The sequence below is a fragment of the Osmerus eperlanus genome, chromosome 21 (genome assembly GCF_963692335.1).
Source record: "Osmerus eperlanus chromosome 21, fOsmEpe2.1, whole genome shotgun sequence".
Taxonomy (NCBI): domain Eukaryota; kingdom Metazoa; phylum Chordata; class Actinopteri; order Osmeriformes; family Osmeridae; genus Osmerus; species Osmerus eperlanus.
In genome coordinates, this window is record NC_085038.1 from 7,852,343 (window position 1) to 7,869,887 (window position 17,545).

General features: G+C 46.7%; 2 protein-coding genes across 3 annotated transcripts; one reads left to right on the forward strand and one right to left on the reverse strand.

Moving 5' to 3' along the window:
• The first annotated feature begins 537 nt into the window (after positions 1 to 537).
• Positions 538 to 3,714, forward strand: LOC134007964 (tubulin alpha chain-like). Its single transcript, XM_062447740.1, has 4 exons — positions 538 to 633; positions 1,787 to 2,009; positions 2,282 to 2,430; positions 2,538 to 3,714. The coding sequence occupies exons 1-4, from the start codon at positions 631 to 633 to the stop codon at positions 3,513 to 3,515; spliced, it is 1,353 nt and encodes a 450-aa protein (XP_062303724.1). The 5' UTR covers positions 538 to 630; the 3' UTR covers positions 3,516 to 3,714.
• Positions 3,715 to 4,582: 868 nt separating this feature from the next.
• LOC134007560 (receptor-type tyrosine-protein phosphatase-like N) lies at positions 4,583 to 17,362 on the reverse strand. Of its 2 annotated transcripts, XM_062447102.1 has the most exons (23): positions 17,135 to 17,362; positions 14,856 to 14,906; positions 14,058 to 14,168; positions 13,695 to 13,800; positions 13,421 to 13,604; positions 12,857 to 13,214; positions 12,578 to 12,706; positions 12,440 to 12,474; positions 11,750 to 12,012; positions 11,490 to 11,576; positions 10,930 to 11,009; positions 10,772 to 10,836; positions 8,937 to 9,146; positions 8,464 to 8,760; positions 8,043 to 8,190; positions 7,845 to 7,918; positions 7,538 to 7,615; positions 7,288 to 7,407; positions 7,011 to 7,177; positions 5,872 to 5,925; positions 5,642 to 5,706; positions 5,471 to 5,544; positions 4,583 to 5,349 (listed from the first exon to the last, which is right to left on the reverse strand). In XM_062447102.1, the coding sequence occupies exons 1-23, from the start codon at positions 17,208 to 17,210 to the stop codon at positions 5,278 to 5,280; spliced, it is 2,904 nt and encodes a 967-aa protein (XP_062303086.1). In that variant the 5' UTR covers positions 17,211 to 17,362; the 3' UTR covers positions 4,583 to 5,277. The 2 variants fall into 2 exon arrangements, with proteins under 2 accessions (XP_062303086.1, XP_062303087.1); XM_062447103.1 differs by lacking the exon at positions 11,490 to 11,576 and having other exon boundaries at positions 17,135 to 17,361.
• Positions 17,363 to 17,545: the final 183 nt, after the last annotated feature.

Sequence of the window (17,545 nt, forward strand, 5' to 3'; positions counted from 1 at the left end):
AACTTTTAAATATTACTATCACTTTGCATGGCCTACAGTCTGGATTACAAATGATTAATTTCAACTACATAATTTGTGTATATATATACATATACTGTATACAGAGAGATTCCTCCCACTTCACTTGTCTTACTCATAGTGGCTCATAGGACCTGGTATGACTGTATGCACACATTCTCTCCCCCAGGCCCCAAGATTTCTGCTTTCATCTCCTGTTTAACTGACTTCCCCTCCCAGTTTTTCACAAGGATATTCTTAAAACAATGTATTTTGTGAAGTGTCAATTGTAGCACCATTGTTTCCATGCATTCAATGGGTTAAAGTCAGGGATAGAAGTGAGTAGTTGGTGTGAGAGTACTCTATGGGGGTGCTGCTCATATTAGAAGTAGGTTATTTCCCTCTGACTTCGTTTCAGGCAAGCTGGCTGGCTCAGGGGCCGCCCTTTTTTTGTACTAACAGTTAATCCCGCCCATAGAACTCTGTGCTCCCGCCAACTGTGAAAATACAGCTTCCTGTTTCCCCCCCCCCCACACCAGACTCACTATAAAAACCCCGCCTTGGCCTCCCTCCCCCATTACAGCCTTCATTCTCCGAATCCTCAACGTCGGCAAGAAGGAAAAATCTGACAAAATGGTAAGTGCTTATGATCTAGAGTTCAGAGATGATATCCAGCTCTGACTTCAATAGAGCAGAAAGGGTGCTTGAATTTTGTACAGACGGTACGAACAATACAGGAATATAAACATATCTATGACTAGAGAGTTAAAGTATACTGATTGCATGTACAGCGGCATTATTGAGATTTGAGGATTTTTTTTTGTTGGGGGGGGCAGCTCTTTTCAAATGAGCAGTGAGGACTGCATTGTGAAGATGAGGATTGAGAGCATGTCGGACTGACACCAGAGTACTGGCGCAGTTTCCTTAGACTATGGAAAAAAAGCATGTTGCAGTCAGCAGTATTTCATTAATTCCAGAGGAAAGTATTAAAAAGGACCCCAAAAAAAAGGATCGTCTTGAAAACAAATATGAGATGAAATGTGTCTAATGGATATTTGATCAACTAAAGTATTTTGGAAATTCCTAATATGGTCCAGACATTGTAGTTTGTCTGTCCTCAAAAGACGCAATCTGATATCTGTCTGTCTGTGCGTTACACAAAGCAGCGTGCTCCGCTGCTGAGGGCAGGGAGGGGGTAGGGAGTGGCCCGCTCTTTGGATTTTTCCCTCTGTAGAGTTGGACTCTGAGAGGCTGCTTCTGGTTTTCATGGGGGAGGGGGGGTCAGATCCTTTTCTCTGGGGGCTGCAGTAAAAGCCCTATGTGACTCAGCACTCCAGCCATATGCTGAGTAGGAACCCAACCCTTCATTTTAAGTAGCTATTGATTAACAGGGTTATACCAAAGGAGATGTGATAGGGTTCATTTAAGGTTAAGCAAAGTCCAGAAAGCAACTTGAAGCAAAGTTAACACTTAGTACTGAATCTCAGAGGGATATTTTAAATCTCACCATTATCTCAACTAAATTTGAACTGTACAGAAGGCTGGGTTATGCATTGTTTTAGGGAGGGGCAGGTCCAATCCAAGATTCACCTTCAGAAGGTTGCATTTTCTGGGAGGAAAAAACCCATGTGTCTCTACTGTACACATCAGTAGTCTTCCTTGGCATGACACTTTATCATCAGATTAAGAGGATGTGAAACAAGAAAACTAACGAACTCATGTCATTGGTGAATTAAAAAAATCTTTTGTGGTTTGGGTACACTAACACTTAACTCTTTATTTTCTGCAGCGTGAGTGTATTTCCATGCATGTCGGCCAAGCCGGAGCCCAGATGGGAAATGCCTGCTGGGAGCTCTACTGTCTGGAGCATGGGATCCAGCCTGATGGTCAGATGCCCAGTGATAAGACCATTGGAGGAGGGGACGACTCCTTCAACACCTTCTTCAGTGAGACTGGAGCTGGCAAACATGTGCCTCGTGCCGTCTTTGTTGACCTGGAGCCCACTGTCATAGGTAATACTAAAGCCATTTTGTTATAGTGATTTTTTAAGGTTAATATTTTAACCCTTGTGCTGCCTTCGGGTCACATGACCCAAAGGTTCATAACGAACCATCGTTGTTTACCCAATTTTACCCAATACAAAAACAAATTAAAATAATTTTCTTTTAACCATCGCAATGTGGGGGGTCTGAGACAGCCCAACGGTTAAAAGGTTCTTCCTATCGCCCATAGATTAGCAAATTCTGCGTTGATTTGAACCTGTTTCTACCCTTTTAATCCACAGATGAGGTGCGCACAGGAACCTACCGCCAGCTGTTCCATCCTGAGCAGCTGATCACAGGCAAAGAAGATGCTGCCAACAACTATGCCCGTGGACACTACACCATTGGCAAGGAGATCATCGATCTGGTACTTGATAGGACGCGCAAACTGGTAAGAAAATGCACAGCTAACTGGTATTGGCCTACACGTTGCTACTTACAAAATGTATCTGACTTCATTGCAAAAACATGACTCATATATTTATTCCTCTCATTCAGGCTGACCAGTGCACTGGGCTTCAAGGTTTCCTCATCTTCCACTCCTTCGGTGGAGGCACTGGCTCTGGCTTCACCTCCCTGCTGATGGAGCGTCTCTCTGTTGACTATGGAAAGAAGTCGAAGCTTGAGTTTGCTGTTTACCCAGCTCCTCAGGTGTCCACTGCTGTGGTGGAGCCCTACAACTCCATCCTGACCACCCACACCACCCTGGAGCACTCTGACTGTGCCTTCATGGTAGATAATGAAGCCATCTATGACATCTGCCGTAGAAACCTGGACATTGAGCGTCCAACCTACACCAACCTCAACAGGCTCATCGGCCAGATTGTCTCCTCCATCACTGCCTCCCTGCGCTTCGATGGTGCTTTGAATGTAGATCTGACAGAGTTCCAGACCAACTTGGTGCCCTACCCTCGTATCCACTTCCCTCTGGCCACCTATGCTCCAGTCATCTCTGCTGAGAAGGCCTACCATGAGCAGCTGTCTGTTGCTGACATCACAAATGCCTGCTTCGAGCCCGCCAATCAGATGGTGAAGTGTGACCCCCGTCATGGCAAATACATGGCCTGCTGCCTGCTGTACCGTGGTGATGTGGTGCCCAAAGATGTCAACTCTGCCATCGCCACCATCAAGACCAAACGTACCATCCAGTTTGTGGACTGGTGTCCCACTGGCTTCAAGGTGGGCATCAACTACCAGCCCCCCACCGTGGTTCCTGGAGGAGACCTGGCCAAGGTGCAGAGGGCCGTGTGCATGCTGAGCAACACCACCGCCATCGCTGAGGCCTGGGCCAGGCTGGACCACAAGTTCGACCTGATGTACGCCAAGAGAGCCTTCGTGCACTGGTACGTGGGAGAGGGCATGGAGGAGGGAGAGTTCTCTGAGGCCAGAGAAGACATGGCTGCTCTGGAGAAGGATTATGAAGAAGTGGGAACCGACAGCGTTGGAGATGAGGATGAAGAAGGAGAGGAGTATTAAAAATGTCAAAAACAACTCCACCTTGCTGATGCTCCATAACAAGCTACAAGTCCCTAATAATACAAAGGGTTAAATGGACTAGCAACATTGGAATCATTCAATGAAGTAGGCTAAGCACATTCCATTGCGCTACAAAAACCTCCCTGCCCCACTCACAACAACCATCAAACCTTTTGCAATAAAACTGATAAAAAAATAAGCTGTCTTGGTTTTTCTTCCACAAATTACAATCTCTATGGTGCTGGCACACTGTCAGAAGCATATAACCCTAATACAGGATTTAACACCAACAGACTGCTTCACACATAGTGAAGTGGGTAGTTTCAGAAAGTCATTGCAAAGGCTACTAAGAAGACTTTATAGGCTAACATGAATGACATGTCAGCAAGATAGTTTAATACCCAAATTATAGGGGTAACAACTTGTTCATGGCTTAACCATGTGGCTCAACCTTTTCCTTTCAGCATGCACACGACCATTTTCAAATATGGTTTGATAAAATGCTCAGCTAATATAACGCAATGTTGACCCTCATGGGTTTCAAAGTCTTTATTTTTTTGCCATAATCTTTAGGAGCCACGTTTGTCTTGAATGTTAAAGCAGAAGATTTGATATGATACTAAATGCTGCAAGTGTAAGATATGGCAGACAGTTGGAGTCTCTTATGTCTGCCAAACTGGGTAACTGTTTTCCCCAACCGCCCACTACATATCGTAATTATTTGAAATAATTAATTTAAATGTTTAGGCTTTTGTGACATGACCCGTTTAAATAAAACAACCAACTTCGCTCCGTAGACAACCAGTGCAATTCTGGTTTACCTACCGGACTACATCAACGGACAAATGGTAATCAAACATTGGTCATATGTCATATTGAGATAACAAACATACCTCACATCGGACCACGTTGCTGTTTTGTTTCCAGGAACTTAAATTTGTCGGTTACGTCTATTCCGGCACCCGGGAACCATTATTTTAGCGGACATCCGTCAACGTCTCTAACAAGCTTTTTCAGTGACTAAATGTGTGAGTGATCAGAGAAAGACAGTGTACTCGCAATTGCAGCACTTAACACGAAAACGTTTATTAATCATATTACAGTTACAAAATAGGCAATTTTAATACTTTGAAATTTTTTATTTGTGTTTTTCTGATTTGCTTGAGGTATACAACAGTAATCGCATAAATCTTTTACAATTATCTCAATGGCACATGAGGAGAAGACGTAGACACAAAGGTTTGTAATTTTTTCAAGGGTTAGTCAAATGAAAGAACAAGTAAAGTGAATGGGATGAATTTGAGAGTCGTTTATGTAAACAATCACACTCTAAGAGACAGGAAGAGTCAGAGAGAGTGCTAACTGGCAACCCTTCCATCTCCACCTTGTCTTGAACCATTGTGGTGGCTTGCCCCATACAGTAGGTAATTGATATAAATGTTGATACTAATGTAAAAGCATTTTTCCTTAAAGGACTGAGAGTCTTCCAAGTTACTCCAACCAGAATTCAAACTATTCTCAACAACACTGTTCAGAAGGAAATGAGAGAAAGAGGAATCTAGGCCATTGGTATCATCACAGACAGCAGTATAAATCAGACGTCATCTAAAACGATAGAAGCACAGGGTCATTCGTCATCAGTTTCTAGACATAAGGAAAGGTAAGACACAATTGATGATTTAAAATACAATTCCATGTGCAAAGGAGGTGTACTGAGTTGGGAGTGTAAGGTACAGGCAAGCAGGTCTGGATCGAGTTAGTTTCACTGGGGCAGGGCTTTCAGGATCGCATTCACCTCTTCCGCAACAGCCGTCAGGGCAAATTCAAACTGATCCTGTAAAGAGAAACAGCTGTTTATTACAGTATGCATGCAAGAAATACAAGATGTAAACAAAAGGAATGCAATGTTTGAGACCTTTCTGGTACAAAGATTTGATCATGAAAAATGACGGTACCTTGGTGCGCACCATTCCCGGTCTTTGGTCACGAACATGCTCCAGTGTAGCCGCAATGTCAATCTCCTTCACTCCTGGAATGAGATGTAATCATGAGACATATTCTTTAGAGTCCACTACCTTCCTATGAGTGGGAGAAAAAGTACTGCATGACTACTGCATAGTCCTCACCCTTAGCCATGCGGTTCAGAACCATATCAATCAGGATGTAAGTTCCGGTCCGACCAGTACCATCACTGTGTGAGAGTTTAGACTTAGGGTTAGAATGTTTCATATTGTAACAGTGGGCAAGCAAATACGTCACACTGACACATCATAAAACCAGCCGTGATGAACGTCATGAAACATGGTGCATGTGTACCACACCCTGGAGGGAAGCAGTACTGCATGTCATGGTTTACCTGCAGTGCACAATGATGGGGCAGGATCGCCCTCGGTAGCACTTATTCACCTTTCTGTGAACATACAGATGCAGAAAGAGAGAGAGAGATCGAAGAAAATATAAATTCTCACAAGGACATACAATATTATCGATTCATATATTCCTGCCGAGAATGGGGGGAGTTTTCAATCTGTAAAACACAAAGTTTGTCATAAAAAGTAGTTTTGCAATGCAGGGGAAGAATATCAAGCCGGCAATAAATAGTCTACTCTTAACTGTCATAAGGGACAACATTGCCAGTTTCCTCTAAATGTAAACATGCAACCCAGTTTCAAGCCAGTCGCCAATCTCAGGTTAGAACATAGGTATGAGAAGAACCAATGCTAGTCGTAGACAGTCTTACTTCCCACTTACAAATCTGTCAGGAGTTCAACACTCACCCTAGAATGCAATAAGACTATTGGACAGACTATGAAAACGTAGGTTCATGACCTTCAGACGAAGAACAGAGAAAATGGCAGGAGTGAGAGAAAGAGAAGTAGAGCGAGAGAGAGAAAGAACCAGAACACGGGGGATAAATAATGAGCAAGGATTCGGCGATGGACCTCTTGCTGCAGCCACATCTGTCCATGATCATTTTTGTGACTATGCAACTGGACCCAGACTACTAGCTGCAAATCACAAAGATGACACAGACAGATATGTAAAAAACCATGGGCCCCGCTGACCTCCATCGCACAAGGGAGAGCAAATAAGAGGAGGGACAGAGAGTCTCAGAAAGACAGAAAGAATGAGGGGGGTGGGGGGGGGGTTAGGGAAGGAGAACATATAAGGAGTAACAGAGAGTGTGTAAAGGATATAGGAAGGCTTGGAGGAGACTCATGGTGTGGATGAATGAGATGTAGTGAACAGAGAGAGAGAGAGAGAGAGAGAGAGAGAGAGAGGAATCGTGAGGGCGGAAACACAAAGCACGTATTAATTGGGCTGGAGCACTTTCTATTATCCATCTGTCATCATATGATCACATGTGACCAATGTACAATACATGTATACACACAATACATTCATGGTACAATAGAAGAATGGGACGCATATGTACAATAGAGAGTGTTCCAAATCTCCAGCACTGAAACGGCACGATAGATGTTTATGCAGTACCTGCGGAAGTCCAGTAGAGGGCGTGTGGAGTTGGGGATGCCCTGAGCAGGCCAGCTGAGGAAGTGGAACTGGGTGAGCGTGCGCGTTTCCTGGGTCTGCACGTTCTTCAGGTAGAAGCTACGCACCAGGAAGTCGTTACACCAGATGTGCTCCGAAACCAGATTCACCTGACGGACCCACGTCAGGAAAAAAGGATTAGGGGGCATGCACACACGCACTGACACACGCGCACGTGAACACGCGCGCGTGAACACACGGTTGAAGAAAGAGCGCCGACCTCATAGATGTGGTACAGGGACGAACCCTCATCGGGCCAGTAACGGTCACACTGCTTCTCTCCATCCTCGACAAGTGCAGTCATCATAACTATCACAGTGCACCCATTCTCCCACACCATCTACACAACAAGGATTGTAGAAGCACAACTCATTCCTTTTTATTCCAGGCATTTTAGAATTTGAACAAGAACCAACGGACTAAACGCCACGGTCAGAATCAGAATGTCCAAAACATCTAGTCGACCTGACCTGCCAGAAGTCTGAGATGGTGTGCGACAGAGGTCCCTGGGTAGCGATGTAAGCCGGCATCCGGGGGTCATGCTCAATCTAAGGTATCAGAGGGTAAAGGTCAGGGGTCAACACCCACAACTCTACAATGGAGGGACACCATGGACACTAATCTCCATGGTGACAGCTCCATTCACCCACACACAGTCATTCGTGGGGGTGGGGAGGGGGTTGTGCCATTAGATGTCACTAGATAAGTGGGGGGTTGCTGTGTGGCATGGTTGGGTGAATAAAATGGTGACTCAGGGGGGGAATATGGGTGGCTTACTATAGTACTGGCATTGATGTAGTCAGTCCTGGAGGGGTTCGTCTCAACCTTCAGCTTCACTCTGGAGTGGTCATCTGCAGAACAGAACATCATCTTACTCAAGCAGAACGGGAACGTGTTACGATTGAGTTGACATACAATCCGAGCGGATTGGAGGAAGGTGCCGGAATAACAGGGGCGAGACGAGAGGGGACTCACAGGGAATGGAATCTGGGCAGCGGTTCTTCTTCAGGTTGCCCTCGCTCTGGGCCACGGAGACCGTGCTGGGCTCAGCCTGGTAGGAGCACAGCGCATCCCACTCCTTCATCAGGCGGTCCTTGTTCTTCAGATGATCCTCCATGTAAGCCTGAGGGACACCACAGGCTCTCCATGACACCCTCACCCCCGCTGACACATTCACAGTTCACCAACGTCAATAAAGTAATTGGACGCTCGTTACTTGAAGATGCAAATCTCGTAGTATATCATGACAGTCGTCGAACTGTTAATATTGTCTGAGCTGTGCGAATACCTATCTTAGAGCCTATGTGCTCGCACTCTCTGCCAAGAAACATACAGGATGTACTGTAGGTCCACACTGTGGGGACTAGGCTGGAGGGCCTATGGAAGGGTCACTCACTAGGATCATGTGACCGGTGGAGATGTCCATGTTGGACTGGGCTGGCTCCTCACACCAGGAGGGGGTGGAACTGTGCGAGCTGGGGCTGGGCTGGGGCGCGTCGCTGAACTGGGACGACACGCTGCTCACCCGGGAGGTGTCCGTAGCTCCTCCCCCCGGCGCGCCGCCGCCGCCACCTCCTCCGGCAGAGCCGGCCCCTCCAGCCCCTCCTCCTCCTCCCCCACCTCCTCCAGCTCCTCCAGCTCCCTCCAAACGGCTGAAGGCTCCCTTGGATGCCATATGCTGGCGACACAGGTCCTGATGGAATGGGTTCAAATCAGTCATGGGTGCTGATGTAACAGGGATTCCCATGGGGCAGGGCATCATTGTTGCTGAAACTATGCCATGTGAACAGTCTGGGCGGGCACAACAAAGTGACACAGGTTGATAGAATGCCTGTTGTGTGTGTGTTTTTTTGTGTGGGCGTGGCCAACCTGGTATTCCTGGTGCGTGACACTGCCTCCCTCCGGCCCCAAGCCCAGCTTCTCCGAGGCCAGGCGGTGGGCGTGGTGACGCAGGCAGGTGATCGTCACGGCAGCGACAAGAACGCCGCCCACACAGGCCACGCTGACCAGCGTGAGGAACACTCCTCGGGAGCCCTCTTGGACCCGGGTGGCCTGAGGCAGTCCCTGTCCATCATTTCTCTAGAAGAAGCAATAGAGAGGGAACGGCAACGAAGGGGAGAAAGGGAAAGTTTGAGAACGCAGGACGCGTGTTCATCCTCGCCACACACCATAGCAAGTGGCGAGAGTCGAAAGGAGGTCATTCCAAAGGAAGAAAGCGCCTCGCCGCTGCCGTGGTAACAGTAACCCCTCCGCACCCTAACCCTAATCTCTGTAGTCAACGTGGGTAAGAGGAGAGAAGTGGAGGAACAAAGATCTTGTGTGACAAAAAAAAAAAAAACCTTCTTTAGCCTGACCGCCCAATTATTCCTGCCGTCTTTCATCTCTCCTCCTCCTTCCTGGTAGAACAGTTGCCTGTCTTGCCCTGCTGACCTCTTTCCCCTCCTCAGAGGCCCCAGGAATGTGCTGTGGGATTGGGGTGAAGGAGGGGGAGCTAGTCGGAAGACATTGGGGCTGGGGACACTGGTGCTGGTGTGGAGGTGTCTCACCTGTTATTCTAACTGGGCCCCCAAAAGGGAAATCATGTGAGTTCAAATAGAGGGTTGGGGAAGAAAACATTTGAAATCAAATGAATGACACTGAATACATATTTGACACAGGGGATGGCATGGGTGTGGGTTTGGTGGGATGGAGATTAGGGGTGTAGCCTAGTGTTTGGTGTGCAGTATGGGGAGCCTAAAAAACTGGTATGAATTACAGGAAACTGCTTGAAGTTAATGGTTCAATAAATATAACCAGCGTAAGAGATATTCTTGTCACTACTTGGACATACATTTCGATGACTGAATGTGGGTGGTTAAACATAAACTGCACTTAGCATAACAGTGAGTTTTAGAAATAATGTAAGTCTCTAAAACATTAACCATTCCATGTCAAGTGTGGCTAGTAAATTCTTTCGACAGGCTAATTCTAGCATAACCGAAGCCTATTTAAAATGCTTGATTATATTGTTTCGTGGTGAATAGCCACTCACAAACACGTCAACTGCGGATCATGCGACTCCCCGGGCAACTGACGGAGCATCCCGGGTTGTGTGAGCGACACCGCAAAGAAAAAAAGAGCTATTTTGTTTTCACAAAGCACTTCTGTACATTACCATTTCCAATTTGAGAAAGAATGCACTATCTGTAAGTCTATGTGTGAAACGCAAATGCAGACTAGATTTGATTTAAACATTTAAACAAATACGAGCAGAATTAATAAACAAACGTGTTGGAATTTGATGGTCGGCATATTTGCCAATTAAAGTAGATCGGCAACACTTACATTAGACTGTCCGGTATATTATTAGACGACAAACGATTAGCACTGACTTCGTGTCGGTTCCTTTCAGAATCGGATGGAGACTGAGAGAATACAATGTTTGATTGAATTTTGGCGGCACCATTACTGCAAGGAAATTTGAGGTACAATGAAATGGGGCGCGCTGCGCGCATGACATGGAGACAGGAGGAGGGAGATGGAGTCCTCTTGGGGCTTGCACATGTGGTTGGAACATTCCCCACGAGTTTGTCATGGTGAAGTAGCCATGGAGACAACGGAGGCATGAATAGACAATAGTGATTGACATGCACTCACATTTGAAGAGGCACACACACACACACAGAGGCACGAACAAAAGGTGTCTGACAGCAACACAAGCTTACCTCACCAACACCTGTCTGAACAATCTTCAAGTTTGTCTCGGACTCCAGGAAGTTCTTCTCTGCAACTAAATAATAGCACACGAGAGGATTGGTTTGAGTCGATTCCCAGTGGGATGATCAGATCACCAGTCTGACTCCATACTGTTTATGCAGCTCACCAGCTTTATCAGCCACATCCTCAGCACTCAGGTTCTGATTGTTTGGTCGGATTCGAAAGGTCAATGCGGGGCCCACCACACTGCAAGGGAAGAACACACAGGAGCTTAGAATGGACAGCTAGATCTGTAGCCTGGTCAGGGAGAGGGAATGAGGGGACTAGTGATGCCGAGCAGGAGTAGGCGTGCTTGTGGAAACGAGGGGGGAATGAATCCCACCTCTACAAAGCCCGTAAAGACCCTCCCTGTCTGCTACCCTGGGTGGGGAGATGGTGGCTGGACAGCTCCCCATCGGACCTGTGTCTAAGCGGGGGGGGGGGGAGTGTCAGGATGGCAGGCAGGGAGTAGAGGGTGAGGTCAGGTTCGGGTGGTTGGACCAGGAGGAGGATTCGGGGATCGTTTGTCGTGGTGGGAGAGGGGCGTGCCTTGGCTTTTGATTTGGGCCAGAGAGATCGCACACCACACGTCTCCGTGGTTAGCTGAGGTAGAGTGCCGCCCCCCGTGGGTCAACCTCTCAGTGGGCTCTCCTCTGCCCGGAGCTGCCTGCCTGCCAGAGGGCCTACCTGATGTTGATGAAAGAGCCAGTGGAGAGGTGTATCCTCTCCGCCAGGAGCTCCAGCAGACGCACCCCGTCGTACAGACTGAGTGGGCTGCAGAGAGATACACACACATTCATCGACAAACATCCACACCCGCATGCACACTGTTACGCACACGCCAAACAGACACACACACGCGCGTGCCAAACGGGCTCCCACTCATCCGTGCGCACGAAGGATCGTAGGCGTCATGGAGATTGGCCGTTTGGAGAAAAGGAGATCACCTCTGGTTTGTGACGATGTATCCGTACTCGTCCCGCCCTTGGGAGGCCCCTGGTTCTTTCTGCCCCTGTTTTTCTCCTCTCGCCGGGACTGTGGCTGTCTTCTCTTTCACACTGGCGCCCTCAGTGCCATGGGGGGCAGAGGGGCCCGTGGTAGGCCCCTTGTGTGCTGGGGAGGCTGGAGGCCCAGGGCCCAGGACCGGGGGGGTGGCGGGGGCTCCGACAGGGCCATTCTCCACCTTGTGTGTCATAGCCCCCTCAGTGATCTTATGAAACAATGACAAAGCAAGAGCACATATAGCAGATAGTCTCCCAAAGATCACATGTAGATAAGAATGTACTGCAGCAGAATGCCATACACATCTGTCATGTTCATGCAATACCTAAGGTAACGGTTGGTATATAGTAATTAAAGTGCTGTTCACTGTAAATTGCACTTCAAAGATTCTAAAGAAGGATGATATTCACAGATGTTACAGATGAATCACATAAATCCTCAAAACGCTTTTGTTACACAATGGGGATTGTAGTATGTTGAATGACATGTTTCCTATGAGCCCAGTAAGATAAAGCTCACATGCTGACATCTACTGGTCATAAGTCAAAATAACATAAAGCCTCATAGGGTGTCATAGGGTTAACATTTTTAATTAAATGAAGTGTCATGAAAACACGAGATTGTCAAAAAATTACCTTCTTTCTTGTGACATCACTGTTCCGGTACTTATCTAAAAAACAAACAATACAAATGATGAGATGCATCACCTACAGTGATTATTGAGACAACCCCCCCCCCCCCTAAAGATGATATTCCATATCAATATTACAAACCTATGTTGGGGCTTTCCATCTGAAGCTGTTTGAGGGCTGCAGGCAGGTTGTCTAGCTGTTCTGGAGTCAAGTCCTTCATGTTGATACCGTAGTGGTTTAGAAGCAGAGCCAGCTTCTGCAGGGAGTCCTCTGCTCAGACAAGCACAGTGAACAACTGGCATGTTAGGACACCACACTTGACGTGATTCATCACACACACGTGCCCCCAGTCACACTGAAATACACAGACGCACACTAGCCCACAAACACACACAGACCCACACACGGATTCAGACTCACCGCTGAATCCAGACAAAGAGCCATAGTCCTTCTGAGGTTTCTTCGGCTCCTGCTTCTGCTGCTGCTGCCGCTGCTTGCTGACTTCTACTTCCTGGGAAATGTAGTCCTCGGTGTAGTCCAGAGGGAAGTCCAGTTCTTGGTAGAAGGGCGAGGCAGAGAGAGGTGCTGCCCCCCTGTGGCGGGAGGCGGGCTGAGCGGGGGAGGACAGGTACAGGGAGACCAGGTCCTGCAGCATCTGGCGGTCTCTGTCCCGGGGGCGTGTCCCTTTGCCCCCGGAGCGGGAGGACGACCGGTGGAAGTTGTCCCCCTCCAGGGAGTTGAGGGAGCGCTCCTCTTCATCCTGGTAACCATAGTTTTGCTGCAAGAAACACAAACACACACAGATAACTTCAATTAAAAAACGAATATACATATTGTAAAGTATGCTTGTACTGTATAATTGCTTTTAGGTTTATGTATAAATACGGGCTGCTTTTCAGTGTGAAGTATACTCGTATGTCTGTTTGTGCTTTAAAGGTGTGTTTCCAGTGCGTGTGTTAATGTGTGTGGAGAGTGTAGTTCCACCTGGCGGTAGGAGTAAGGGTCCATTAGGGGAGTTTGCATGTGCAGAGAGGATTGGGGTGGATCGACGATCATGTAATCCAGGTATTTCTGCATCAGGTCTGGGTTGGGCTGGCCTCCCTCAGCCTTGGTCCTGGAGCTGGGGTTCTGCAGTCTAGAAAGAGCGTTACCGGGGTCCTCGGAGGACCTGAAGGACAGACATGAATAAGTACACAGTACACACCTTTTACCAGTCAACATTGTGGGGAATTAAAGGACACTGTTTTAGATGTCTTACTGAGACATGGGTTTGTCCGGTTGTCCAGGTGAGGGGCGGAGCTGTGGAACACGACTCATCTCCCTACCAACCACATACTGGGTGATGTCATCCTGCCAAGTGAGACCTGCATAACCATAGGCCAACCCGAATGTCAATCACAGCAGTCAGAGGTGGAGTACAACTTAACTTTATTCTGTAAGTCCTATCCCCATAAACTCTCCAAAGAGCCAGATAATGTCCCATCATTTTGTTTCCACAGCGCGACTTATCTTTATCACCATCACTATGGCAACTGTTGACTTTAACAGCCCCATTGCGCACCCCGTGGGAGCCGTGTAAGTGGCTATATGTGTTTGTACAGGTGTGTGTGACATCCATCACCTTGCATCATGAGTTCCTTGAGCACCTCCTGCAATCTATGCAGCACGGACACTGAGACCTGGTACTTAACACGCTGCTGCTGTGGAGACTGGCACTGCCCAAACAGACCATCTGCAGAGCACAGAGTGGACACACACACACACACCCATTCACACAAACACAATAATGAGCGTCTGTAGGTTGTGTGTGAGAGAGAGTGACTAGGTCTGGGTGAGTCATCGTCACCTCGCTATCTCTCCCTCTCTCCCTCTCTCCCTCGCTCTCAGACGTACACATGAGGGAGACACTGCCGTTAGCCCAGTGATGTCACTGTTGCCATGGAGAGGGCGAGGGAGAGATGGGATTGGTCGGCCGCGGTCGAAGCACAGGAGATGTGTTTACCCTGTGTTCTCACACAGATGTCAAGAGAAGAGATAGCGGGCACCTCATACACACAGGCAACCAAACACACATTGAATTACTTATAGACTCCACATGCACATGCAAACCAGCAGCACCCCTTTAAAAACAGCTTGAAACAAACACAGACAGTCAGTGTGGACATAGAGGTGCTAATAACAAGAGGGGGCTTGATGAACTCAGGACCGCACTTTGTCAACTTAACAGGACATGCAGGGAATCATCTAGAACTGTACGTAGCACAAACTATAAAAAGGAGCTCTGTCTGGCAACAGACAGAGAAAAAACAGATAAAGTCAGAGAGAGATAACGAGAGATAGAGGATGTACACCAGGGTACTGTTTGTCAGGCAGATAGGGCTGTACATTAGACCAGTTCCCTTCTAGAGATAATACTGACCGTCGACGCAGGGTTGGTCACTGGGGCAGAGCTTCTTCTCAAACAGACAGCCTGGGAACACAGGGAGGGGAGGGGAGAGAGCCCATCACCATCACAGGCTTTGAACGTGGCAGGTAATTATACCAGGTGGCAAGATGGCGACATATCTCGTTACCATTTCTGCGAACGGGTGACCTTTTACTGGCCTTCAATCTGTGAATCTGGCTGCGTGTGTGTTTATTAAGAGTGGACATCGACGCATGCGTAACACGCCAGAGTCTGGGCACAGTAATTACAAGCATCACAGCAGCATTCTTCTTTGTATCCAGCTGGGATTTATTGTTGTCTGTGTTCCCCTAGCAATTAATACATCAATGTTGTAACAGTCAACGACTCCAGGACCGTGTCATAGCAACAGTGGCTGCAAGCTACTTCCTGCAAAGGTGACTACCACACTACTACAGGACTACACTAGAAGGACCACAGTCTGACGTCCAGGGTCATATTTATAGAAAGAAATGTTGGCAAACTTCATTTAAAAAAAATCTTAGTATTTGCATGATACAGAACCCACACGCAGATAAACAATACTTTCCAGAGCGAAGCCTAATCATGCGAGTGGGTGTTTCCGGTGCTATGAAGTGACGCTTGCATGGACCCTCTTTTACCCTTCCAACCTCTCTCCCTCCATGCCTCCACCCACCCTTGCTGTGGCTTTAGAACTGAGGGGCCGGATGGAGGAGGGGGAAGCGCTCGACATACAAACAAGGGCTATTTTTGCACACGTCGTTGCTACTGAAATCATACCCTTTCCAAATGAGATGGCAATGAAATAATGGGTGTTTATAGGACGAGATGAGGGTTTCTGCGAAGCAGACCACGTGAGACAAACAAACAGTATTGACGGAGACAGGGGGACCCACAGATATGACGATTAAATATGATTGGTATATTACTATTATGTTATTGAAATGTTATTTAATTTCATTTTGTGTAGAATAGGGCAATACATTCACCAATAATCTCAAGGCCCAGTCAACAGTTTACTACATAATTGATTTGTTTATTGAAATATGATGTGTGTGTGCATCAAGCTTGAAAGCCTTCAGCCTTCACAACGAGGGGGAAGCAGAATGAACCAGCTCAAATGTTGACGTAGGGTAGCTTGTCATGGATGAGTCAGCCAGGCAAGTAGCCACAGAATACCAATGCACTGGTGAGTCAAAAGCTCAATTTATTAGCCTACCAACACATGTTAGGATCCCAAGTCATCAAATAATAAATAGCTAATATTCAATATCTACAAACAAATTGATGACCCCATGCCCACTGAACCACACACACAACACAGTTATACATATCCCTGCTGGAGGGTGATTCCTTTAGACTTAACTAGATGTGACAAATGTCTCACTGCTACCTCTAAATGTCTCTAAGCTATGACTCTTGTGTACACTATTGATCTCAGACAGCAAATGGCTGACAAGTGTAGGCCTTGTTCAACAACAACGCTTCCCTATAATTCACTCCTCTTTTTTTCAGGCACCGTTCATTTACAAGACTTGGACGGGGAACCGTAAAAGAGCTGTCCATGGTGCTGAAGCAAACGAGCTGTGGGTCAGAAGTGCATTGCCTACACAGTAAAATCCTGTTAAGTAACCATAAACAATTAACGGAAACAAGTAGCGTAGTTAATCACAGATACTACAATCAACCAAAGGAAATCGCTTTAAATTGCTGTTTTACTAGTTACTACGTCCTGCCCTTCATGTTTTTCCTGAATGTAAAAAGGTATAGATTGGAAAATGTTAGATGTGGAAAATTACATTTCACACAAAAACTCATACAACATATCTTACATTACAAATGTTAGGTTTATTTTTCAAGAGTGGGACAGCAGTCCGCAGGCAATCCATCCCTGTTTTCAGTGTTATTGCGGATAGGTAGCCTACGAATCATACTCCAAAACCGACAATTCAGTCCACCCAAACAATTGACAATGACGTAACTGTACACGTATTATACCTATATCATTTCAATTCCAATGCCAGAATTTTTTTTCTTGATTAACTTGGGTGGGCAATTATATATGCCCCCTTGCATAGGATACATCTCATGTAATTTCACAATATTTGATGTTAAATCCTAGAGTTAAAGCAAAAGAAAGGTATTCAATAGCTCGATAGCGTATTCGATTTGATTTAGTGATTAATTAAGCAATAACTGGCTTTACCGACAGTTGTGAGTTCTGCACGGAGTCATTTCACATGCATCTGTGACTTAATCTTTTGGACTCTTACCGTATCGGCTTGACATCCCCATTTGATAACATGCAGTCATCAGACACAGCACGCGCCATAGTCGCGGATATCTCATGTTATCCCCGAGTGAAGGCAGCCAAAGCTGTTAAACAGTCCCGTTTTAAACCCTCATGATCTCTGGCAACTATCGGAGGGACAGGGTCCGTGGATGGGAATCTACAGTGGAGGTGCGCCGATAGTCTGTGAACTCAAGTGTGTAAGAGAGGGTTTGTAATTTAGAAAACCCGGAAAGCAGAGCGCAGCAGATCCGGAGCACACAGACAGGTTGTTTGTGTTGAACACACTAGCACTGCAATTACGTCATATCCATGCACAGAAAAAAGATATAGAAATTATGTAAATTGTATCATTTCTAAAACATACGCACACGAAATACACAGCCTGCTTGGT